General features: G+C 38.1%; 1 protein-coding gene across 1 annotated transcript in view; it reads left to right on the forward strand.

Annotated features, from left to right (window-relative positions):
- The window catches only part of LOC102112159 (dynein axonemal heavy chain 5-like), a 151,066-nt gene that overhangs the window by 73,182 nt on the left and 50,450 nt on the right, over positions 1-27,434 (forward strand). Inside the window, exons 49-61 of the mRNA XM_014255866.2 lie at positions 957-1,046; positions 1,131-1,367; positions 1,870-2,037; positions 5,917-6,123; positions 7,376-7,705; positions 9,413-9,619; positions 9,707-9,949; positions 10,622-10,776; positions 12,431-13,095; positions 14,283-14,563; positions 14,933-15,148; positions 17,715-17,882; positions 24,778-24,996. Of these exons, the coding sequence (XP_014111341.2) occupies positions 957-1,046; positions 1,131-1,367; positions 1,870-2,037; positions 5,917-6,123; positions 7,376-7,705; positions 9,413-9,619; positions 9,707-9,949; positions 10,622-10,776; positions 12,431-13,095; positions 14,283-14,563; positions 14,933-15,148; positions 17,715-17,882; positions 24,778-24,996 (3,186 nt within the window). The remainder of the gene's footprint in view (positions 1-956; positions 1,047-1,130; positions 1,368-1,869; positions 2,038-5,916; positions 6,124-7,375; positions 7,706-9,412; positions 9,620-9,706; positions 9,950-10,621; positions 10,777-12,430; positions 13,096-14,282; positions 14,564-14,932; positions 15,149-17,714; positions 17,883-24,777; positions 24,997-27,434) is intronic.

Below are 27,434 nucleotides of genomic sequence, written 5' to 3' on the forward strand. Positions count from 1 at the left end.
TATCTAAGGAAATTGTTTATGTCTTTGGGTGATTGAATGTTTTCATTGTCTTAGCTTTCTCCCTGACAGAACATGACATCTATAAACAGAATTCCTCCAGAATTGCTATCTCCCACAGTATCCCTGTTATACTTTCACTTCCCAGAATGAGTGGCCAGTGTTGATTTCCAAAGATTAAGAGGGCAAATAGAACTCATAGGGAGAACATTATATTACAGGTTGTTGGATGAAGGTGGAAGTAGGTTATCATTTACATCAGTCTATCCTATTGGATGGAAATTGATATTTTAAAATTTTGCACTGCAAATCTCAGAGAGATTTACATCAATTTGAAACTTTGCTCAAGATGTTGCAAAACACTTGGCAAAGGCAGATATGGTAGCCATCACTATGAAGAAACCTGAGGGAAGTTCAACTTCCATTAAAATTAATTCAAAAATTGTTTTTTGGATCTTGCCAGGATTCTACAGGAAAACAAGGGTACTGGTTTCAAGAGGGACTGGTACAGCATGGTGTAGTCAGAACAGATCAGACAGATAGAAATTTATATAGTGGTAAGCTTGTGCATTATATGTGTATCATCATTGCTTTTATCTTCCTACTCCAAAATATCAGTGGTAGATTAAAATCTCCAGTGGAGAACACAAATGGCAGCTAGATCCCTGAATTAACTGAAAAGCATTCTTTAAATTACTCTTCAGGAAATTACTCTGTGGAGCTTATATGAGTAGCTCTGCTGTCTCTGATGCATCAAAGTTATTTTTCTAATATGCTATTGTTAGAAAAAATTCATGGTCAAAATCTGAATATTTATAGGCCCAGAAATGGGAAAAATTGTTGTTTGGAAATAAAGTTTAGAATATATTTGAAAATAAGGAATTGATCTCATCTAAGAATAAATCATACCATTGAAACAGGTAAAGGGAATCTTTAAATTATGTTTTTTTTCTTCCCAGGATGTGATGGATTTTGTTTTCTCTGCTGTGACACCAAAAATGTCAATTTTAGAATGTATGTACATCAAGCAAGCTATTGACCTCCTACAGGTAGATATGACATCTATTTTTCTCTCTCTGATTCTGTGATTGGTTCAAGGAGGACAGTAGTTCTGTATTGCATCCACTTTGCAGGGTTTGCTGTCTGGCCGAGACGAGAAGCAGCTCAGTGAGGAACATATTGCTCGCTTATTTGTTTTCTCTGTGATGTGGTCAGCTGGAGCCCTTCTGGAGCCAGATGACAAGCTGAAAATGGAGCTGTTCCTACGGAAGCACTCTGCAGTGAAAGAGCTTCCAGCTGTAAATGGAGAGGAAACCATGTTTGAATTTGGTATCAATGCCTGTGGCCAGTGGGAGCACTGGTCAAAGAAGGTTTGTATACTGCAACACGATAAGCTTTCTTAATGGGTACACAAGATGTATTTGAGAAGAGACATTTTATTTCCAAACATACATAATTTGGTTATGAAGATTAACCCTACCAAATTCTCAAGAGCTTTTTTTTTTGAATCATATATTTTCTTTTCCCCATAAATATCTTCAGCAAATAATAGAAACGTGCATTTGAAAGAGCTTTGGAAGTAGACCAGAAATGAAATTAACTCTGTATCACCCTCTATCATTCTGCTCTTTAAGAAATTCCAGCAAGGAAAAGCTTTTATCAGGCACTGGAGGAATGAAAATATCCTGTTGAACACACTTTTAGAAAAGCATGACAAGATACTGATTGATTACGGAAGGATACTTGGCTTTCAGGGAGAAAAGTTTTGCTGATGTAAACTTTATGAAGTACATTTGATTCTGTGCTCTGATCCAAAGTGATTGTGCAGGAAGATAGGAATTCTCAAACTTTTTGCATGTCTTTCTTGTGCAGGTCCCTGAATATATTTATCCTAAAGATTCAGTACCAGAATATGCTTCCATTCTAGTTCCAAACATAGACAGTGTCCGAACAGACTTTCTGATGCACACTATAATGAGGCAAGGAAAAGCTGTTTTGCTAATTGGGGAACAAGGAACAGCAAAAACTGTTACGATTAAGGTAGGTGGAACAGAAAAATGTATGTAATATATTAGTACCATAACATTGCAATAATGTTGGCACAAATGTTAAGTTGAAGTTAAGAGTAGTTTGATTGTTCTTCAGAGTACATACTAGCTTTCCTACTGAGGCATTTTGCCAATACTCACATGGACTACAAGCAAAAAAACCCAAATCTTTTACACTTTGGATATAAAAGTTTCTTTTAAACTTTGCTAACTGTGACCTCAAGGTCAGATGATAAACCCTCTTTCATATGCTTTCGTTTCTTCTGAGTAGTCTAACAGAAGATTTTGCTAAGAAAATGTTGATTCTTGGAGGGTTTTTTATTTTCTTGTACTCTGTCAGTGGTGCTATGTGTGAACTGAACTTTTGTACACCCTTGTTGCGCAGCCTTTCTTCAAAAGCCAAACAGGAGAGAGAAAAAGAACTCCTTCTTTAGTAATGGTGGTTTTCAAAGGGTAGATTTACTGTTTATTATATGGTCTCTCAATTTCTTCACTGAAAATGATATGTTCTTTCTCTAGAAGGAAATAACAGGATTGCTATTAAATTAACAAATGCGTGTTTAACAAATACACTTTCTGTGTTATAAAGTGGTGCAGGTTAATCATATGAGATAAAAAAAATAATCACTTAATACAGAAAAGTCAATAATTAAAATGCTGAACAAACCCAGATGTCTCACCAAACTTGGCATCCCTTTTTTAAAAAAAATGAAAGCATAATTTTTTTCAGGAGGGTTTCTGTGTTTTGCAGGGGAATGTATGGATTCTTTGATCAACGAGAGGTAGCTAAATAAAACTGATCTACTGTTGGGACAGTTGAGTTATACAGGCATCTGTACTTCCACTGGAGGATTTGCAGAGGTCTTGAATTGGAAAACAGCTGAAAAACACTGGCCTAAATTGACCTTTGGCTTTCTTAAAATCTGGAGCCATTTTGTGTGCCCTGGCCATGTGCTCTCTGAGCCCTGATGGAGAGCGAGTTGTACCCATGCCAGCAGCCATTAATACTGTTTTTTCAGCCTAGCTGTCGATGCCAACAGGTGTAATGTCAGCTTCTGTTCCTGGCACCAGCTGGAGAACTATTTTAGCAAAGTGAAGAGGCGGGGTCTGGGTGGTGGTCTTGATATTCTGCATACTGGATTTTGTCCAAATACTGGCAACCTTGCTGAGCTGCCATTCCTGTCCCTAAAAATATTTGGAACTGATTCTTGGTAGTTGCTTACTCTGAGTCTGTGCTATAGAGCAGGGTATGTGCCTTACACAGGGGAGCATAATGCCAGCAGATATTTGATCTCATGTAAGGTTAGGAGTGAGTGTTAACTGCCTTCACAACTGTTCCCCTTCTGCTTTCATCTTCTGTAGAATTTTGTTTTACTACACCTTGTGGAAACTTCCAGAAATAAACAGTTGATTTAATGAAAAAGTAAAAGAGTCTTAATACAGAACACTTCAGGTAGTAATCTGAATTAATCGGAATAATCTTCAGTGTTGAATAAAGAATCAGTATGAATCAAAATAAAGAACTTAAAATGGAATGTTAATTTAAAACCTTTATTCTCTGTACTATTAATTCACAAATTGCAAAAGAATTCAAAAATTAATATTAAATTAGTAAAGGACAGTTGAAAATTCTCTGACAGCTTAACTAATAAAAGTAATCCTAGTCAATACCCTCTTCTTTTTCAAAGATACTTCTCATTTCTGTACTGTGTAATATTACTGTTACTATGAGAACATTCTGAAATGGCATAATGAATAAAACACAAAATGTGTTTTTTAAATGGTTGAGAATTCATAGTTGCAGTTTTTTGTTCTCAGCCAGCTGCAAGACCCTTACCCAGCTGATTGCCTCCCCGTTCTCAACAGCACAAGGGTTGAGGTAAAGACAGGGAGATCCTCAACTCACCAATTACTGCCATGGGAAAAACATTGAATTGGGGATCACTTTTAAAATTTATTTCTAATTAAAAATAAAATTGGATGGTGAAAAACAAGTACTGAAAACACCCTCTTCGCAACTCTCTCTTCTTCTCAGCTCACCTTTAGTCCTTCATCCCTGACTCCTCTACTTCCTCCCCGGCCAGCAGTGCAGGGGGATGGGAAATGGGGGCTGTGGTCAGTCCATAACGGCTCCACTCTGCCTCTCTCTCCTCCTCCTCATGTTGCTCCCACCTGCCACATGGGATGCAGTTCTTCATGAGCTATTCCACCACGGGTTCTTCATGAGAACAAGTCATGCCAGCAAACCTGCTCCAGTGTGGGCTTCTCTTTCCATGGGTCTGCAGGTCCTGCTAGGAGCTCCAGCATGGGTTTCCCATGGGGACACACCCTCCTTTGGACATCCATCTGCTCCAGCATGAGGTCCTCCATGGGCTGTAGATTGATCTCTGTTGCACTGTGAACCTCCATGGAATGCAGGGGACAACCTCCTTCACCATGGTCTGCAGCACAGGCTGCAGGGGAATCTGGGCTGGAGCACCTCCTGCTCCTCTTTCTGCTCTCACTTTCGTGCCTGCAGGGCTGATTTTCTCACTTTTTTTTCACTTCTCTCTCAATTGCCAGGCAGTTTTGCCCTTTCTGACACAGGCTGAGTGTCTTCAGTGGGTCTACTGGAGGTGGCTGGAACTGTCTGTGTCAGGGAAAGCCCTGTCCTCCTCTTGCCAGGGGCTGCCCCACAGACCCACTGCCAGCACCTGGGCACCTGCACCTGGCACATGAGCTTTGTACAAATTGCTGGAGCCCTGAGAAGAGATCTGAGCACTGACCTGCACCAACCCCTCAGCTGTGAAGAGTACATACCATAGACAGGACTGTTGCATATACACTGCATGTGTAGGTTGTCATTTATGTGAGGTCTGAAAAAAAACTATTTCTGAAGGGAACCTTTTCTTAAACTGATATCACTGTATCAACAAAATAAAAACATTCATCAAAATATTTTGAGGTGCCCTAGCTGTATTTTCTTTTCTGTTGTCACACAGAGTGTATGTCCCACTGGAGTTCTTAGACCTCTTCATCAGCAATGATAAAAATTTATTTTTCTGAGGTACCAAAATGGGAACATTAATTCTACAGAATTTAAATGATATTCAACTTTGTCATCATTGCAGAAGAATCAAATATATAAAAAGAGATTATGTTGTAAATATAGAATTTTTAGTGTTATTTCTAAGCTCCAGGACTTCTCCTAAACAAAATATTTTCTATGCTCTCTCTCTCTCTCTACATATATCCCTTGGTGTGACTCCAGCGTTACATATTTTTATTAAAAAACCTCGCTAAATATGAAAAGTGGAACTTTGTTGCTTTGGGGCATCCTCAGCAGGTCTGGGAATTGTACATATTCATAAAATTCAAGGATTACTTTCTTCATTAAGAGAAGATAGCTATCATTAAGTGTGATGTAGCTGGTTTTAATTTTACACTGCCATTCCTTTACACTGCTTTTGTTTTAAGAATTTTGGTTTTGTAGTGTACACATGAAAATGGATTTGGTTTTTCTCTTGTTCCTTGGGGTCTGCTGTAATGGATCATCACTAACAGGTTAAATTTAGAAAAATCCTGACAATTGCTAAAGCAAATTTTATTTGCATCTTGAGTTGGCATACATCTACTTGTTGTAATACTTAGTGAAGTCTATTAAGAACTTATAAATTTTAATACTTAAAAAATTTATGCAAAACATTTACCAACAGTTTGTTTGAATTTCAAGTTGCAGATGGTGTATTTATCTTAAACAAACTGTGTTTCGAGACTTTGAATTTAATACCAGGAATGAGATTTTTGCAGGGCTGCTGAGCATCTGTGTCTCCTTTTTGTCTTAATTCACCTGGAGTTATTTATGCACTTTTAAAAGTGGTTTATCTTGCAGAATTACACAAGCAAGTATGATCCCGATGTTCACTTGACCAAATGCCTGAACTTTTCCTCTGCAACTCTGCCACATATGTTCCAAAGAAGCATAGAAAGTTACATAGGCAAAAGAATGGGCGCTACGCACGGTCCTCCAGCAGGGAAGAAAATGACTGTTTTTATTGATGACATCAACATGCCTCTGATTAATGAATGGGGTGATCAGGTAAAAGGAAAATGTTAACATTTGGGAGTTGGTGGTCTTACCATTGTTGCTGATAGAAATACTGATCTTTGGGTTGAAAAAAATGGAACAGGTTAGAAAAAAGGTATCATAATATGGATTAGAACAAACATGTTTACTAAAAACAATTTCCCCAAGCCAGTTTTTGACATGACTAATATGCTGTCAGTCCCAAAGGATCAAGGACAGTGTCAAACCACTTGGTGCAATCATTGTAGTATTTAAGCCTTTTGGTTTGGTTGCATACAAAGCTAGTAAGGTTTCCAAACTAGCAGTCCTGAGAACTAGTCTGGGAAAGGAAGCATGCAAATCCAAGAAACAGAAATTTTTCTCTGATCTGCTCTTGACTTTACATTGCAGTTACTATTATGTGAAATCTAAGCTGGTGGTGAGTCTAAAGAGCAAGACTTATGAATAAACTTGGGTTGTTGAGCCTTTAGTAAAGAAAGCTCAGAGGAGATCTTATTGCTCTCTGCAACTACATGAAAGGAGGTTGTAGTGAGGTCAGCATTGACAGGACAAGGGGAAATGGCTTTAATGTGTACCAGGGAAGGTTTAGATGGGATATCAGGGAAAAATTTCTTCACCAAAAGTGGTGAAACAGATTGCCCAGAGAAGTGGTGGGGTCACCATCCCTGGAGGTATTTAAGAGAGGTGTAGATGTGGCACGTGGGGACATGGCTCAGTGGTCGATTTGGCAGTACCAGTTTAATGGTTAGACTCAATGATAAAATGATCCTTTCCAACCTAAACAATTCTATGATCACAGTTGATGTTAAAGATTAGCAAGCTGTCATGAGGTATTGATGAAAGAATACTTACAGACCTCCAATGAAATATAGGTCTGAAAATATAACTTAAATAAAAAATAAAATTCTGCTGAGAAAAAGCAATTTCCCTGCTTTCCCTGAGCTCTGTACAATGAGTACATTGCCACTCAGTGCAAGTAGACGTGTGACCACACATTGCGCTAAATAACCATTCTTTGTCACTATCTGAGCACTTGTGTCAATCTGAAGGTATAGTCTGGATTGAAAATTGAATAAACTGTTTTAAATTGAAATTATGTCAATTCAGTTGAATGTCTGACTTCATGTCCACAACAATGTAGCACATGAAGGTTACAAGCAGCCAATGAACTGCATCTGAGTTCTTGGTCGCCCTGTTGCATGTTGACAACCTTGAAACACTGAACTTCTCCATTCCTTTTCTTTTTGTTTTTGGCTATATTTAGATCACCAATGAGATTGTAAGACAGCTGATGGAACAGAAAGGTTTCTACAGTTTGGAGAAGCCAGGGGAATTCACAAGTGTGGTTGACATCCAATTTGTAGCTGCTATGATTCACCCCGGGGGAGGTCGGAATGACATCCCACAACGCCTGAAACGCCAGTTCACCATCTTCAACTGCACACTGCCTTCTACTTCCTCTATTGATCAGATATTTCAAACAATAGCTGAAGGCTATTTCTGTGAACAACGACATTTCCCTGCAGAAGTATGTAAACTGGCTTCAGCATTAGTATCTACGAGTCGAAAGGTTTGGCAAATGACAAAAGCAAAGGTAAAATTGCATCTATCAAACATCTTGAAACATCTGACCCAGGCCTTTTGTATGTCGTGTGCATTTATAGTTCATATTGTGAAGCTGTGACCTAAGGGTGTAACTGCTGGCTGATGCCTCTGTTCTGAATTGGTTGCCCTCAGCACCAAGTTTGTTCAGTGATGAAAATCCTGATCACATGCAGTGTCTTCAGTAGCTGATATAAGCATCACATTATATACATGTAATATAGTAAGCACTGGTGATAGGAAGGTTGAGAGATCTTCCAGTTGAGAAAATGTTGAGACCACAAGGAAGGGAAAATTAAAAATTAGATAGGAATCTTCTGTAAAGCTGTTTGGGATTGTGAGAAACTTTAAAGATCTGAATTTTAGGAAAGAAATCAAATTTGGCAGAGAGGGAATCAGTTAAAAAGCAAATAAAATCTGGTCTTTAGTAATCTATAAATATTTACTTTTTCCATTTCAAACAGACTGTTAAAAATATTTGATTGCAATTCCTGGGCAAATTTTGCTTTGAAAGAGACAAAAAATATTAGGTACTGAATGAAATTTGAAAAGTACAAAACTGCATCATAGAAATGTGTGTCAAATTTTTTCTTCTTCTGAGAAAAGTGGAGCAGAGTGGTGGAAAGACAGGGATTTGTTAAATTGCTGTCCAGAAAAGATTGGTCAGAATTTCACAAACAACTCACTGTAGACCTATAGTTCATCTACACAGAGAAATAGAGGAACTTCTAGTGAAACTATTGACTATTCACTATTGACCAATATATTCAACAGAATTGGCACTTATTACTACTAATTAACTCCATTTCCTAGAGAAAATGTAGCTTTTGGTAGGTTGTAAATATTTTTCAAAATACTGTTTTCTCAAATCCCTTCCCTTCCCTTCCCTTCCCTTCCCTTCCCTTCCCTTCCCTTCCCTTCCCTTCCCTTCCCTTCCCTTCCCTTCCTTCCCTTCCCTTCCCTTCCCTTCCCTTCCCTTCCCTTCCTTCCCTTCCCTTCCCTTCCCTTCCCTTCCCTTCCCTTCCCTTCCCTTCCCTTCCCTTCCTTCCCTTCCCTTCCCTTCCCTTCCCTTCCCTTCCCTTCCCTTCCCTTCCTTCCCTTCCCTTCCCTTCCCTTCCCTTCCCTTCCCTTCCCTTCCCTTCCCTTCCCTTCCCTTCCCTTCCCGCACCTTCCCTTCCCTTCCCTTCCCTTCCCTTCCCTTCCCTTCCCGCACCTTCCCGCACCTTCCCGCACCTTCCCGCACCTTCCCGCACCTTCCCGCACCTTCCCTTCCCGCACCTTCCCTTCCCTTCCCGCACCTTCCCTCTGGAAGAAAGGGCAGGAGCAACACCACAGGACAGGCAATACTGACAGCTTTACTGTGGTCTTCAGTGCCATCATTAATTTACCTGTCTTGGCTACCCTTCAGTGCATGTTCCTGGGACTCAAAACATTCAAAGAAACTCAAATGCAATCTATGTGAAATTAAAGAGCTGGTTGTTGCTAGTGTCATTTCTTCATTTTACAGTTGCCTCTTAAATGCCAAGTGTGTATTTCTGCTTTAACTCAGGAGTGAAGTTTGTGAAAATATCCACGTTCACTTTAATAGAATTTAGTAGAATTCAATTCAATTGAATTCAACATTCAATTCAATAGATTTTTTTAATTTTAATTTTAGTTTAGCAGTTATTTGAATATAGTTCATGACATTATTTTGTAGATGTTACCAACTCCAGCTAAATTTCATTACATCTTCAATTTACGAGACCTCAGTCGTATTTGGCAAGGAATACTTACAGTTACTTCTGATGTCTGCCAGAGCACCAGTGTTTTGGTAGCCTTATTCCAACATGAGTGTCGACGTGTTATTGCCGACAGGTTCATCAGCCAAAGTGATAAAGACTGGTTTGAAGATATGATGAGGAAGGTAAGCAAATAGTATTTTAGTATTTGCCACAGAAAGAGGCCAATGGCACATTTCATTACTAAAGCAATCTTTAATATATTGTTGTAGATTATTTCTGAGGAACACGGTCAAAATCTATTTGGAGGTAAATGCATAGAATTATACTTTGTGGATTTCTTGCGTGATGTCTCGGAGGCTGCTGGAGATGAACCTGATGATGCAGAGTTGAAGGCTCCTAAAATTTATGAGCCTATCCCATCTTTGGATTACTTGACTGAAAGATTACAGATGTTCATGCAACAGTACAATGAAACTGTCAGAGGATCAAAGATGGATTTAGTATTTTTCAAGGTATTACTGCTTGTAATAGTATTAATACAGAAAGTGCCTGGTCTTTTGCACTTAGTGATACATAGATCTTGTGTGGTTCTATCACGTTATTTTGGAGATAGCTCAGAACAACTAGGTTGTTTATACAGTGCACACTGTGAATATCATCTTGCTTTCCTGAAAGTCACCTCCTTGTCAATGGTCTTGATGCAGAATGCTTTCTTCAGCCTTAGATTGGGTGGTTTGATTGAATTTCAGGGCATTTCAGATTAATTCTCTTCCCAAGATAACTACAGCAGTCGAATAAGAAATGCCTACAGTGCACTAGTATTTTACTTTTGTCAGTCTGTGTAGAGAGCTTCTAAATAGGTCAGCTAGAAGGCTAGAGGACTTCTTTCTGCTTTTCCTTCTGTCCCCTAAGGGGCATGCCCTCAGCTCTGCTGATGACAAACTGCACATATGACAGTGCTTCATACAAGCTTGATACAAGGGCATTTCTCTTGGGCTAGCCCTGCTGCCCACTGAAGTCAGGGGGAAGTCTGTTGATTTTGATGAGTACAGGACCAAGCCTTTGGCACAGGCTCCAGAGAAGCCATCTAGCTGCTGGGAAGCAGTTGCCTGGTGACATGCTTCTAGGTGATTATACAATGCTTCATTTTTGCATCTCTTCTTCCCCTTTCTCTCAATACACAGGATGCAATCATCCATTTGATTAAAATATCACGGATTATTCGTACTCCACAAGGAAATGCACTGTTGGTGGGTGTGGGTGGATCTGGAAAACAGAGTCTGACCAGACTAGCATCATACATTGCTGGATATGAGAGCTTTCAGATTACTTTAACAAGGTAACACAATGCAGTGTAAATGGACATTTGCTCCTTAATTTGCCATAGAAATGAACTCCTCACAATCAACTTAAAGCAATGCAACCCTCTCATACATTTTATCCCTCATTGTAAACTACATTTCTGGTCTTATGTAGCCAGACTGCATTATGACAATTTCTGTCAATGACTTTATATTTTGTAGTGCTGGAATTCTGTAATTTATAGAAACCTGAAGTGAAAGGGAGTAGCTATTGCCTTCCTTTTGACATAGAGTTTACAGGGGTAAGCAATGAAGACCAGCAGTGTATTCTCCTTTGCAAACTATTTAAAATGCTGAGAAATATTCTTTAGAGAGACATATCAGGTCTATGAATAATGTTATGATGCTTCTGATGAAAGGAAAGATAAAGAAATACATCACAATCTCTTCCTGTGTCACAGAAGCAGAAGAAAGGAACATTGAGAGCAAAAATAAGGAGGGAAAGAAAAAACCCAAAGTTATAGAACAGAATTCCTAGATTTCCAAGATTAATTAGGCAAATACTAATAATGGCAATGAATATGGATGGAGGAAGAATGAAATTAGTAGTGAAGAGTGGATGCTGGCTCATGTTCTAAGTATCATTTGCCATAACTGGTGTTAGATTATTGAACCAGATACACTGCTATTCTGACTCAGTAGAGAAATTCTTATGTTCCTATCAGAATACCACAAATCACTGTAATAACTATAGCTGAACACAAACTGAAGAGTTGGATTGTTTTAGTGCTTGCTTTACAGGTATTTATAGAGCAGAAATTAAATGGAGCTGAAAGACAATTGGGACACTTCCTGTGTGGCATATTTATATATGAAGAATGGTTTGTGTGTTTATTGCATGAATTATTACTAGTTTGAAGAGATTCTTGGAAATAAGAGATTGGTTACAGAGAAAAGAAGTTTCTAATTTCAGCTTTACTTGGCTAGGGAAAAAATCTGCCATTATATTAACATTACTTCATTCTATATTGCACAATCTGAAATATGTAGTTGAATTTGTATGGTCTTCAACTGAATCTTACTTTGTGCACCAGCTATAAGACACATAACAAAAGAACCAGGCATGATCTCCGTTTGCAGAAGAGCTGATCAGCCCAAGTGATAATGTTCAAACATCATATCTGGGGCTTTATTCTAGTTTTAAATCATGTAACACAATAAACCCCTCAGTTTAATTCTCTCATGTCTCTTAATGATTTCCTCTAACCTGCTCTCAGTATCTTCAGAAGATAATCCAGCTGTATTTGCGTAATAGTTGTAGGTATCAGAACCTACTTGACAACTTAATCCAACTGTATTAGCCTATTTCCAATAAAGAATTTACGTCTACAAACCATGGGGATACAAAACAGCATCATAATTGCCTTAGATACAGTACTGCTCTCACCATACTTTTTCCCAGCACATTATTTTATTTACTTCACCTCATTTCACATGATTTATGTTACTGATCATTCACTTTGGGAAAATGTTTAAGAAAAAGAAATCTAAAAAATGTAACCAGGAGCTATGGTATAAATTTCTTATCTAGCGTTTTTTTCTTGCCATAAGGAAGCTGATCCAGATGATGCATACCTCCTAAAATGATCTGTGATTCTTGTTCTCTCTTTCCTTAACCCTTTTCTATTCCAGAACATATGCCACCAACAACCTTTTGGATGATCTGAAAACGTTGTACCTCACTGCTGGGCAAAAAGGAAAGGGTGTTGTCTTTATATTCACGGACAATGAAGTCAGAGATGAATCTTTTCTTGAGTACATGAACAATGTTTTGGCTTCAGGTGAAGTCTCAAATCTTTTTGCACGAGATGAAATAGGTGAAATCACACAAGACCTGATTCCAGCAATGAAGAAAGAGTGCCCAAGGCTTAGTCTCACTGCGGAAAATCTTTATAATTACTTTCTTGCTCGAGTTCGGAATAACCTCCATGTGGTTCTTTGTTTTTCCCCTGTTGGGGAAAAATTCAGAACTCGTGCACTCAAATTTCCAGGTCTGATTTCAGGCTGTACCATGGACTGGTTCCAGCATTGGCCTAAAGATGCTCTCGTAGCAGTTGCACAGCATTTTTTAGCTTCTTACCATATTGAGTGTACATATGCAGTGAAGCAGAGTGTTGTTAACACCATGGGAACAATTCAAGATATTGTAGCTGAAAAATGTGATGAATATTTTGAACGATATAGGAGACGAACTTTTGTGACACCAAAATCTTATCTGTCCTTCATTGGAGGCTACAAAGCTATTTACAAAGAGAAGTTTGCCAGTCTTGGGAGTTTGTCTGAACGCATGAGAACAGGTACTGTAAAAGCTTCTTGATTTTTGTTTCTTTCTTTGTTTTAAAAGGGTGAGAAGAATCTAAAGAAAAGGATGTAAAATCATGGATTTAGATTGTGAGCTCGCGTTCATTTGGAAGCAGGCTCGTATATTTTCATCTGCATTGTGTGTGATTAAAAATATGCAGAGGTTTTGTTTCAATGAGCTTTATGAATGTGCAGATTAAAGAGAACTTTGGGAAATGGAAATAGTATTGGTTAGCAGTTAAATGCCTGAAACTCCTGCTTTGACATGTATTTCAAAAAAACTACTGAGTTCCTAGTTTTCACATGTAAGCATGCCAAGAGTAAATCTGAGAAAAGGCAATTAAATGCTCACATTCAGTCCCTCTGAAGAATTCTGTAAAGAAACAGGTATATGCCAAAGGTAAAATTTCAAAATTATTGCCCTGCACATGATCATACATGGTAAACAATTAAACAGTCTCCTAAACTGAATGCTGATTTGAAGTGAATGTGAACTTAAACTGCTTTTTCTCCCACCACTGACAATTGGAGACCGGACTTATATACACGTATGTCCAAAGGTAAAGAGTGGCTGGCTGTATGGAAGAACAAATATAGTGTTTTCTGAATTGGAAAGATATATATGATGCACTTAGATGCATGCATTTATATATGAGGATGTTTATACTTAAGAGATTTTCTCGTAATTTGTTCAAATTATTGGAGCATTGCAGTGCTCAGGAATCTGTAGATTCCCCATCTCATCTGGACCTTCATGTAATGTTGAATTTAGAAGCTCAGCTTACTCCTTGTGTCTTCACTTTCATTGCCAGGTTTCTCTTCTTTGTTTTGTACAGAGTGCAGCCTAGCACTTTTTATGTTCTCATGGATTTCAGGAATTTCGCACACAATTGTTAAGAGTGTAATTTGCCACACTGTTTTTTGTTGTGTGTGTGTTTAATATTTAGTCTCATCTCATATATAAGAATATAAACGAGTGATCAAGTGATCAAGTGACAGATTCTGAAGGCTTTTATGCATTAAAAAAATAATAAAAAATCCCCTGCTTAATTTTGGTGTTTAACCAATAGGATCAGTCCTAAGTATTAATCTGAGTGACTTATTTTAAATATACACATTGCTTTGGTAAGGTTACTCTGTCCATAGGTCTTCCTGTTGCTAAAATGGAGTTTGTCCACCACAGGTCTTGCAAAACTGATGGAAGCTGAGGTTTCTGTAAATCAGCTCTCCAAAGAGCTGGTTATGAAGGAGAAAGATTTGGCTTTAGCTTCAAAAAAAGCTGATGAAGTTTTATTGGAAGTAACTATGAAAGCCCATGCTGCAGAAAAAGTAAAAATGCAGGTGCAAACAGTAAAAGACAAGGCTCAGGCTATTGTGGATGACATTGCCATTGATAAATCAGCAGCAGAAGAGAAGCTTGAAGCTGCAAGACCTGCACTGGAAGAAGCTAAGGCAGCGCTGCAGGTCAGAAGCAAATACATTCTGAACATGCATGTAGTTAATGATTTTTATGTGCAGTAATATGGCTTGTACTTCTAATGTGGGGACAGAGGGGAAAGAGGATTGAAAGAACAGCACTGGCCTGTAACTCCTTGTAGAAAAAACCCTGAAAACTGAAAAGGGGAAGAGGTAAGATGGGCAGTACTCTACTGTCAGGTAATAAAGCAGTCACAGAGTACGACTACTTTTAGGGACTTTCTGCAGTACTGCTTCTGAGTGACCTGCAAACCTGCAGCAGTTGCATTACATATACAGTCCTCCAAAAAGAACATAATTCTTTGCAATCATGTGACTGCTTAAATAAATGGACTACTTTCTTCTACAATTTTTCAGACAATAAAACCTTCTGACATTGCAACTGTTCGCAAACTGGGTAAACCTCCTCACCTGATAATGCGGATCATGGACTGCGTGCTGCTTTTATTCCAAAGGAAAGTAGACTCAGTGACTCTAGATCACGACCGCCCAGGTGTGAAACCATCGTGGACTGAGGCTCAGAAACTAATGAACAATTCAGGATTTCTTAGCATGTTGCTTACTTTTCAGAAGGTAAGTAATTAGTAGGGGCACTACTGCTTCAATAATCATCTTCAGAGTTCTTATGAAAGTGTCTTCTACCATCAAAGGCAGTTTGAAACAGTTTTGTCTATCAATAGTTGCAGATACTTTGTGACTATACTTCTTCATTTTCATGGTCCATTATCTCAGTAATTTTTCTCCTGGGCCATACAGTGGCTTCTAGCAGACAGAAGTATCCAAAGCTCTAGAGCAAATCTTGAGGAGCTTAGTGTTATCTTATTCAAGTAGTTCCTGCTTCCAAGTAGGAATTTGCCTTAAAAGGGCCCACTCTTGGTTTTTCAAATGGCTCACCTTCTCCAGTGCTACCAGGCCTGTTTGCCTGTCTGTCTCCAATTTGCTAGGAAGCTAGCAGGAAATAACAAAAAAGTGAGCAGGAAAGGTAATGAAATGATTTGGGAACTTTCAGGGTTCTTTCACTAGAAAAAATAGTGAAATGAAGATTAATATTACTATCAACTGTAAGAAAAATAAAAGTGAACAGGTTTTTATTTCTGTCAGGACAGAAAGATTTGCAGCAAGGTTCACTGAGCTGTGAGACAAAGGAAAATTCTCTATAGGGAAGAGAAGAAAGTTGTCACAGGTAGCTGGACCAGAAAAAGACCTAGAGAAGAATATGAAATGGCAGAATCATAGCCCAACTTTATAATCCAATAGACCAAGCAGATTTCAGCAAAAACTGGCTTTTCTGCAATGTTGCAGAACATACTTTCATTTGTACACTGATGTTTTAATCTACTTAGCTGTGCATTTTGCTGATGTCTTTTCTAAGCTACTGGAGTGTTTTAATTGTGAAGATCATTTTCACTATCCCCAGGAGCCATTTCTCCCAGAGAGCCATATTGTGGAAACTTGCACTGCCTCTGTGGACGGTTTTTTTCCTGGGGCTGTCACTCTGGTCACTTTTCCAAGTGCTTATCTTCACTAAACAGAAAGAGAAAATTAGTTTTAAGATAAAGGACTAATTATGCACTCCTTACTCAAGCTTCTGTCTAATGAGACTTCCAGTTTTGGCACTTATTAGTAGTGTATGCATTCCTGCTGGTAGTTGGCAGCACATTTAATTTAGATGAGTCAGAACAATTTCTGTGGGGCTAAGTTCTTGCAGGAAGTGATACCGATGAATGTGGGGTTCAGAATACTGGACTACTTCACTCCTTGATGAGTCCTTCACATGCTGTCCTCCTGTCCCATTTCTCATTTTGGGTGTACATGACAAGAAAGCTCATTGTGTCTGGACCTCTGAGTAGACTACGCAGCTTACTTGTTTGTGAGATTTTTGTTCTTTCCTAATATTTTTTAGGCAATGAAAATCAGTGGATGAAGAAGTCCATTGAGTTCAAAATTAATTACTTAAAAGGAAAAGCATTACGTTTTCCAAGCTTTTCAGCAGAGATTTAGGCCACTGCTGATTAATCTTTGCTTTACCTTTGCCAGCTTGTTAGCTCATTATTTTGAGTAGGAGAATAAAAAAGTCAAAATTTTTGTCCAGCATTATTTTATATTTTAGTAAATGATCATAATGAAAACACCACCATGGCTGATCTGGGAAGTAATATAGAGAATATCTTTTTTTATTAGAGTAGCTAAGGATCTGATAAGTACAAGGCAGTCCTTTCTGCTGTGCAGAAAAACAAGAAAAGGGTAAATTGCTTGGCAGTATGAATGGTGGATGATTTTTAGATGCATTAAAAGAAAGGCATTAATACATTGCCAAAAAAGGGGAAGATTCGTAAGATGTCTATTGTTAAGCAGTCATTTTTAGCCTGTATAAGCTCTTCTACTTTCTGCCTTGCTCAAGGAGATGAATTCCATTTTCTTCTGACACTTACATAATTATAGATTAACCACCATCATCAAAGATCTGGCTTTTCATGTTCTCAGCAGATTATGAAAGGGGGGAAATAAAACTGGGGTTAGAATAACAGCTGAAAGAAATTTCTTTTATGGTTAAGGAAAAGGGTTAGCTTCAGTGAAGACTCTGCCTTGCAGTTTCACCCTTTTCCTTCTGAAAGCTGCATGTTTGGTTCCTTCAGCTGTGTTCACAGTCTGATGCCACGGTGAGCCTGCTAATGGAGCTAAACCAGAAGAAAATTAATCAGTAGATTTCTGACTTATATTTCTGTCAGTTTACAAATTAGATCACTGAGCATTGGCGAGGGTATTAAAAATGGGGTGAGGACACCTGGTTGAGGGGGAAAGGGAAGAAGGTGCAGTGTTTTAGCAGCAATAACATAGAACAGCTTAAATTGTCATGGAGCTACGGAAATCTTATCTGTCAAATAGGGATATTAAATGCCAACTCAAGTCAATCTGTTGCAATGGAAGTAAGAGTTATTTTCAAGAGTTCACAAAAACTACTAATATAAAAAATATAAAATATAAAAACTACATTATAAGAGTGAAAGGCAACCGTGTTGCTTTGTTGATTTATTCCGTAAGAAGTGATACCCCTTGGCTTTAAAATAAAAATATTTCTGTGAGTAGACCTTATTCAAAAACCCATTTAAAAAAATAATTTTTCCTTTCCATTGACTAGGATTCAATTACAGAAGAAACTGTGGAGCTTTTAGAGCCTTATTTGGATATGGAGGATTATAATCTTGAGACTGCTAAAAAAGTGTGTGGAAATGTAGCAGGTCTTTGCTCATGGACACAAGCAATGGCTTACTTCTACGGTATTAATAAAGAAGTTCTTCCTCTTAAGGTATTTTGTATTGATAATTTGATTTTTTTTGAGAGATTAATATGGTCAAGTGGAAAAAAAAAATGTCATACTATTTTGGCTAAAAAAGAGATTCTTATTTCTTCACACCTGGTTGTTAAATCAAGCACACAGAGATTTAATATGTCCTGGAAACTTTTTCCTCTTACACACAACTACCTTGTTACTTGTGTGAACACAGTGAGAGTCAGTCTAGCTGTACATGGGAGATAATGATACCTTCTCTGTCCTCAGAGTGGGTGCCAGGCACTATGGCTTCAAGAAAACTCCTCAGTCCTACTGGCCTGGGAAGGAACCTACTCATTGTGGTCTTGGTAGAATCTGGAAGGGGAGAGACCAGTCTTGGCACAGAAGCATTCTTTAAGGAACTTAGCTGTAATTCATCTCCCTAAAAAATTTTGGAGTTTCAAGCTACTACATGGAAGCGTACATATGTAATAAAGAAAGTAGTTGCGAGGTGTGGAACTCTGTTGAAACATTGGACTGAAGCAGAAAGGGATCAGCCAGCCTTGTGTGCATTCCTACAGATAGCTTTATTGTCTTGGACATGTTCCATTTATGACCATATTGAAAAGAAGGAATTTTGCATATTTATGTAATGATTTATAGTCATTGCTCCCACAGTGAGTTTCATGGCTCTTTTCTGAAGGAATACATCCAATCCGTTATGCTTCCACTGCACTTGTGTTTGGTTTGCTATTGAATAAGCCACTGTATCAATGGTACAGTCAAAACTCTTGGCAAAATCTTTCAGCATACCTAGACAGATCTGATTCAGATATGTTTAAAGCATATTTTTTTTTATTCAAGTAACTCAAGAGAATGCTATATTTTTGTGATATATAAGTAGCTATTTCCTTTTCGAATAATGGGATGTTCACTAAGGAAAACAGAATTTGAAATGTTACTGTTGAGAGCCATAAAAGGGAGCAAGACCTGGGGGAAATAGTGGCTTTATATGCAAATGCAACCCTTAAAGTTGCAAACGTACTCTTGTAGTTTTTATTTGAATATATATGATTTAGGATTACATAAAAATTTAGCTTTGTGTTAAAGTATTTGCATTCTTGTCACACTGTAGCTGATAAAAAATTAAACATACATATCTTGGCAAAATTGTGCCTATTGTTAGGTATAGCGACAGTCACAAATATTTTAAAAACTGAAGATGACAGAGGGAGGAAGTGTTTAAAGTATGCAGGAGATATTGCAGGAAGCAGTGGAGTGATGCTAAGAAAATAATTGAAAATAAATGTACAATTAAATGGCATAAAGTGCTAACCCAGGGTAATCCATCCAGTGCTAAAAGCAGGTTTACTGAATGAATTAATCAAGCTGCTTTATCCTAACTGCTGTTTTAGGATATAAATCCCCTTCAACACCTGCAAAATGGATTCAATATATTTTTAAATTGTGTCTTAAGTGAAACTCATTGCCTCATTTATCTTAAATATGACAATCTGTGAAAACTAATTAATAGCGACTTATATTTTAGTAAGTACAGTGTGCAAAAATTACCCAATTCCTAGAAATGGATACTGGCATTCTTTAGATAAATGACCTGCAACCCAAGGATCTTTAGTTAGATTTTCCTGTAAACCTTCAGCATGAGGATCTGCTGTTCCTCCCCAGATTGCTCCCCAGTAAACTAGCCTGCTGTATTAACCTGAGAATTTTGAAACACCATCTGCTCCTTATCCATTATTTGAAGAATATGAGAGCAGAATGGAGAAGCCCTGACTTTTGCTGTGATACTGTTAGCCTCCAATTAAAATACTGTGTTTAGGAGTACAATTTCCCTTAAGGATGTCTCCAGTGACTTTCATTAAGTTCTCCTTAGGTTCTTATGGTGATCAAGGGAAGTTTGTTTACAGTTTATAAATTCTTTTTGATATTGAGGATTGTCCCTGTCAAACTCAGTTTTAAGTATGAGACTTTATTGCCTTTTCTACCTTCATTTGTCTCCATGCTGAACTAAAAACCATAGCAGGCAATGAAAGGAAATCTTGCACCTGAAGAAGAGGTAATAATGAAGGAGTGTTGAAATTTGATAGTTGTCCATTTAAATAAGCATGTCCTTGACAAGGTGATGCCCACTAGGCAGGAAAACAAGCATGCATGTCTGAATTCAAGGCCCACAATAAATGTGGAAGGAAAGCAAATACTTTGTGGGGGTGGAGGGGAGGATTAGATCACCTAACAAAACAGAGTGAGGTCAGGACATGTAACTGAACAGAAAATATGGAAAATCTTTCACTAGATAGTACAGACTGTGAGAAGTAGATAAGGGATATTATTTCTGAGCCTTTCAAAGGTTTTTTTAATCCCAAAAAATGGTCAGTGATAGCAAAGAAAGTGAGGCCAAGATTTTATTAATGTCACTCTTGCATGGATCTGTTTGCATGTGTACATACCTATATGTGTATGCATATGTGCATGTATAAATGTATGTATTTTTTAAAAATTTGTATTGGGGAGGTAAAAACACTGTTTTTTGAAAAGTCTGCAAAATCTGTGTACGTCATTGCCTTTTTTACAATCTTTCCCTAAGTAATGGGGGATACAAGTGTATCATGATATTGAGTCTCTGGGAAAGTTGATCCAAAAACAACTGAGCGTTTATAGGAAAAATCTGCAGTAATCTGGGACAGGGGCAGTTTTGAGACTACATTTCCATGGAGAGTTTTCAATCAGATGCCATGTGCCCAGACCAGGACTGAAGCAAAAGGCAAAGATGGCACTTAGCACATCTCCAGAAGGTCAGCAGCAGAGTCACAGAGCCCAAGTGCAAGAAGCCTTCTGGCCTAGTCCAGCATCACTGAGTGCTGTAAGAACACTGTAAGAACAATGGACTTTGAAAGCTGAAATTCCTTAAGAAGAGAAGTGCTAGGACAGCTCCAAATCATCCTTACCTGTGGTGAACTCTATAGTTTTGGAGTATTTTTTAAATGGGATTCTCCTAGTAGCATTTCCTGAATTTTCTGAGCAGCAGTTGCTCTTCAGAGTGATTTGGAGTTGATCTGGGCAATCTATTCAAGAGCAGGAATAGCTTTAAATGTGTGGAGTTTTTTTTTTGTTGGAGAAGTCATTTTTATTGAACTGCTCCCTTGGATCAGGGTCAGATATACTCGTTACTTTGCAAAACTGAGTTTGCAATAATTCAGTAAGAAACTTAATGTCTATGTCAATATTAATAAATTAAATAGTACTAGTGAATTTTTCTAGGCCCTGGAAAGTGACCATTTACACTGGTAAATTGTTAGAATTATCTCCAGTGTGGATTTGGTCTTGGCTAAACAGCATTTTTCAGTAGTCTGTGGGCACCTCTCAGGTTCTAGCCTGGTCCAAGAGCCATTTCCACAAGGCTGTCAACATGCAGTCACACTGTTTTAGAGTCTGGGAGAGTTTAATGTGAGGTTTTTTATGCTGGTTAACCTCAGTACCAGAGAAAGGTCCCGTGCATGTTACATTTAAGAGTATAGCTGTGACTGTAATTATGTATTTGTTCTGTTTTTGTGTGGAACGCAAAAATCTGAAAAGGGGCAGGAACATCTCAACACCTGCTATAAAGTCCTCTCTGAGGGCAGCTTGGAAGAAGTCAAAACAGCTGCTTAGCTCTTTAGGCGGTGGCCCTTGTTGGTGCAGGTGCTGTCTCTGTACCTGCCCCACGCAGACAGATGCAGAGAGCAGGTAGCAGCACTGGCTGGAGCTGGTGTTGAGAGGATTGTCTGTCTGGTTCCCCACAATGCCAAAGGCAAGGAAAGGCTGAAGCTGCTGTTCTCACATAAGCCCAGGCATCTTCCAGCATAGCATCACTTCTCCAGGAGCGCAGACCTCATGTCTTAAATCCTCACAATTCATCTGCATAAAATCCATTTATTCAGGCTTTCACACTGCATCCATCTGGAACAAATTGTGTATCCTTGCTTTGCTGCGTAATTCAGAGGGATGAAATGAAGGGTGTGAAACTTGTTCACAGAGCAATGCCATAAAATTAGAAAGGCCACAGTGGTTCTTAGTGGCTGGGAAACATATTTCCTTCCTGCCTAATATTGGCTGGAGATATTTGTTTGGAGCTGATTGCAGCTGTAATAGTCTTCTTGTGCAGAAGATTCTCTTTGGCAGCAGAACTTGCCTCCTGCTTTCATGGCAGAGCTCTCTATGGGAGGCTGCCAGCCAACCTGCCAGTGATGTCAATACAAAAACAGTGTTTGTACCCATGAAATTTTGAAAACTCCAGTTTGGGGTAAAAAAACAGGGATAAAGTGAATAGTGATGATTTCAAAGGGTCATCTGAAACAAGTAGTGTTTCTGCCTTCAGAAATCACATAGAAATCATGGTATGTTGACTGTCAGTTTCATGCAACTAACCTGTTCTCATCACATATGATCAATAAGCCTGTAAATCAAACTAGTATTATTATGTCTTATATTTTGTTATGATTACCCTTAAATTGGCTGAGAATTCTGGTCAAATTGTCTGTAAAATAGTTTCTTATTATAGGTCATCTTCCAGAAAATCTGTAGCTTTGTGTAAATAATTTTAGGGATTTTTTTTCAGGTTAGAATACAATATACTTTTTTTTTGTACTCATGTCTGAAATACTGCTTTGTTGTCCATACATATTCAAAGCTGATAGCTTTTTAAGAGTTTTTAAGAATGGGGAAGTCTGTTTTGCACTTTTCTGGGCAGCTTATTGCTGCACAGAGACCTACTTTTCATATTTACAAGGCATCATTTTTCATATGTATTGGGAATTCGCATGCCCATCCTTTTCCATTGAAGTTCACATTCTGCTGTGATAAACGTCAAGGTGTTATATGAATCCACACAGCCAGGTGTAAGTTCTCTGTTTTTCCAGCTGTTCTGCCAAGGCTGTTCATCACAGCCCTCCAAGGATCTTGTTTCCTGTGTAACCTTAGCAATGGTCAGCTGGGACTGAAACAGTATGTCATAATATTGTTTGACTCCCATTTTTAGCCCTCAGAGAATTTAAGGATACAAGGATGCTCTGCAGTAGGGAAGGTGGTGGGGGGAGGTAGAAGAGGGCTGGGGCAGGTATCCTTTTGGATCTGACAAAGGCCTGACAGCAGATGGCTAAATGAGGCATCTGCTTTAATAAGACAGAATAAAAAGAGGTGTTTAAGGTAGTTTGAATGGCCAAAAGAGAAAGTTTTCTCTTCATGGGCTGCTCTGCACAGGATGCCATAGGCAAAACTATCCTCATTCTCTCTGATGCTGCATGAATGTGGGGTGCCCAGCATTTGAAGGGATGTAAAGTTTACTCACCGTTTGTCTTCTTCTTATGAATCTTTTTAAGGCAGTTGTCTTTTTAAGCCATCTGTTGTCAGGCCTTTCTTATTCAGATGCACAAGGAACCCTGCAGTATCTCTGTCTCTTGTATCTTACCTTTTCGCCCGGTGCAGGGCACAGTAACACTACTCCACCTCCTAAAAACTCCTTTGCGGTTGGAAATTTGCCCAATGGTCCAAGATTCACTAAAACATAACAGCAATTGTTCCACAATCTGCTTAGCTGGGTTTAATCAAGACTCACTGATTGAGCAGTGTTTATTTCTAGGCGATGCTCTTTAATGTTTTTTTTACAAAAAGTGAGGTAAAAATATTTCAGCATTCTTACATGATGGTAATTTTGCGGGCAGACATTTTACTGGTTCATCTGGATTCCAAAAAATATTTTTTTATCTCTAGGATCTATCAGCATAGCAGGTGGCTACAGTATATGAAATTTTACTGACAGTGCTATTCTCTAGCATATACTGTGTACATATACCGAGATTGCTAATATACATGACACAGATACATGGAATTTACCTGTATCCAATACACGTGCATGCAACATAAATGTACATAGATATTAGTCACCTACTTTGTTGATTAATACATATGTGTTTCTCTAATTCCCTGCTCACTAACCACTCTTTTAAAATAGACCAGACCCCAACCCATGGTTATATTGTTAACTAGGAGTTACCTCTTTGAAGAGATGTTTCTACTGCTATTCTTCTGGTGTGATGTAATGCGAGTGTCAAGTTTCATATTCGTAATAAAACAGATTTTACAGATCCTTGGTTTCCATCTTCATAACTCTTATAGAAGAAAAAAACCAGAAATAAGATACATGGTATTTAAACAAGCTCTTTTAAATATTCAGAGTAAATGGAAACAACCTTTATCTGTAAGTGTGAATTTCATAAGAAATTTGTCAGGCTCTAATCCTTTGCAAATGTATATGGAAATACATTCTGAATTCACAGAATATTTTTTTCAACCCTGTTAGGAGTATAAAAGTTAAGAGGCCACATTTAAATGACTGGTAAGTCATCATGCAAATTTATAGAGATATGTCTCCAGAAAAAAGTCTCTAGAGTTCTACTTTCCAGAGGAGGAAAATTTGTTATATTTTTGTTGTAGAAATAATTGATGGAAAAAGAGAGCAGAAGAGTAGTTTCTATTATAATTTTTATTACTGAATAATTAATGAAGACAATATAAAATTTCTTTTGCACTGTGAATGTATTACAGTAGGCATATATATAAGGTAACCCATTGTATATGGTGCCTCATATGTCTAGTATACAGCTATTTCAAGTGTATTGTGATTTAAAATCATTGGTCATTGTGTGCTCAATAGAACATTCTGAAAATATTATTAAAACATCTAAAGATTGTCTTAAATAACTTTAATGCTATGCTTCTGTTCCAGAAGTAAAAAGAAAACAAAAAATTTCTGTCATCTTAAAATGTATTATTTTTAGAAGTACCAAACACAGTACAGTATGTGCCACTAAATGAATGTCATTTACTTCTGCCAAAAAATAAGTATTAACTACTCTTTAATTTTAAATATCTGTAGGCAAATTTAGCTTTGCAAGAAGGAAGACTTTCAGCTGCCCAAATGGAACTGAATAGTGCACAAAATCAGCTGGATGAGAAGCAAAAGGAACTGGATGAAGTACAAGCCATGTATGATGCTGCTATGAAGGAGAAGCAGGCCTTGCTCGATGATGCTGAGGCGTGCCGAAGGAAGATGAACAATGCCACGGCTCTGATCGAAGGATTGGGGGGAGAAAAGGTATTAGCACATGTGTGTAGGTTTCCAGCACAAAGTAGGTGTGCAGTTTTGAGAAAGCTCCATTATGATCGTAGCAGTGCTCAGAAAATTCAAGGCGTGGTGACATCTTGATATCACATGAAACTTTTTTTAGTTATATGAAAGGTAGTTTTCCTTGAAGTTAATGTATCTAAAAAGTAAAGCAATTTCTTGTGTTAATTCTTCTCTATGAAGATTTATGTTATATTATATGACTCATATTAGGATAAAGTTCAGATTTAAAGCCAAGGAGCCAAATTCCTTTTAGCTTTAGTAAGAAGAGGAATTAGGCTTAACCTAAATAATTACCCTAAAATATTTATAAGAAGGATTACTCTCTTTTTCTCACCAAGTATACAAGAATACAAATTTGAAGCTTGACTAATTTCCTGAATGATAATTGAAGCTCAGATTTCTACTGGAGCCTTTTACAGAATTATGGGCTACAGAATTTTACAGAATTATACACCAAGCTTGAAATTTACCTTTCCTATGCAGATCTTTCTGGCTTCAGTCCTAAGGGTTTCGGAGGAAGAGGGATACTCTTTTTCCTCTCTTATTATTTGCTTTGTTAATTCCTTCATGGATTTCACACAAAGTCAGAATTAATGAGAGTTTTTACTTCTAACTTCGTTGTGTCCTCTGAGGCCAGGACTTCAATACTTCTTTGCATAGTTTCCCTTCAAATTACATCAGTCAGAAATCTTAGATTCTTTATCATATTTTTTCTAAACTTAAAAGCAACACAAAAATAGGAAATTACAATGTCTTATTGTGGGTTCTCTGAAGCCTTGTGCTATGAGGTTATGTAAGAGCTGTTATTCCACTCTACTTTTGAAAATTCAGACAAAAAATTTAAAAACTTTGTATGACACTTGGAGTATTGGGCAAAACTGACACTGGGTTAAATGTGTGTTTTCTAAACTTGAAGCATGTAGGTCCTGATCCAGATTGCATGCAGAGTGATTGTAAGGGAACTGCAATCTGTAAAGGAAGGAATAAGCAAAAATATTAGTTTATTATTTTTAAATTTTTAAATACATTAAAAAATAATACTTATGAAATTGCAGAATCATGTAATAATTGAAATTGGAAGGGGCCTTTGAAGATCATCTAACCCAAAATACACATCCCTCCTTCCCCTCTACTCAAGGCTCAGGGTATTTGTTGGCTGGGTTTCAAGTATCTTCAAGAATTCCACAACTTCCCCTTTCAACCTATTTCAGTTTTTGACCACTGTCACTGAAATAAAATGACTTTTTGTGTATTGAATTAGACTTTCTAATTTTCCAATTTGTGTTCATTGCCCCTTGTCATTTCACAGAGTACCAGTGAAAAAAACGTCTGGCATCTTCCTCTTTACACCTTCCCATCATGTATTTGTACACATAGATACATGTATACAAGTTCCCCCTGCACTCTCTGTGTTCAGGGCTAAGCAGCCAAGGCTGCCCCCGGATTCTATATACCCGATCAATTCTTTATCTGCAAGTTTGATGTTAAGCAAACTGCCTTTCCCTCCTTAAATCCTCACTTGACTGTGTTGAGAATTTTGTCAATGCCTTCCTTAAAACCTCAAGATTGCTTGTGTTTCTGTGTTGCCCCATTAGATACTGGGTTGTTGAAATTCCCCATGTAGCCCAAGGCCTGTGGATGCAAGGTTTCTTCCCCTGACTGAAAAAGCCCTCATCTTTTTCCTGTTAATCACGTTGTCTGTGACAGACAGACACATCTCCCATGTTGATCTTCCTTCTGATGCTAACCTATAAGCTCCCAAATGGAATATTGTCCATCCTCAAGGCTACCATGCTGAGCACATGCATTTCACTGTTCTCTCAAATGGATGAAAACCTCTCTTCTGACCTTCCCAGCCTGCCCTTCCTAAGAAGCCCATAGACAGCTGGTGCAGCTCTCCAGTTGTGGATGACTTTCCACCATGTTCCCACAACCCCCATCATATCATGACTCTTGAACCACATGCCGAGTCCTCTTTTGTTCTCCATCCTGTGTACATTCATGTAGAAACACTTCAGAAAGGTGCCCAGCTGTGATAATTAATGTTCTATAAGCAGTATAAAAGCTGTCCCCACCATTCTGTCTGGTGGACACTTTTATGTGGGTATCCTTAGGGTGGTCCTCCGTTAGACCTGTTTTGTTAATTGCAATGTCCCTACAGTTAATCTCATCCCACACATTTTGTTTGCCAGCCTAGTCCTCCACTTCCTCACATGACTGTTGGTCCTCCTCTGCCTGCCACTTCGTTCCTCCTTTAAAGCTCTTACCAGTTTGACCAGCTTGTTCGCAAAGATGCTTTTTCTCTACTTGGTCAGGTGGTTGCCATCACTTCCAAACTTCTACTTCTGAAAAGAATGATTTAAAGGAATCCAGGAACAGGAACTCCTGTTTTGAAGAAAAATCAC

Source organism: Pseudopodoces humilis, chromosome 1 (genome assembly GCF_049639895.1).
Source record: "Pseudopodoces humilis isolate 2021_Gansu_Grassland_sample_001 chromosome 1, ASM4963989v1, whole genome shotgun sequence".
In the NCBI taxonomy this organism is placed as follows: domain Eukaryota; kingdom Metazoa; phylum Chordata; class Aves; order Passeriformes; family Paridae; genus Pseudopodoces; species Pseudopodoces humilis.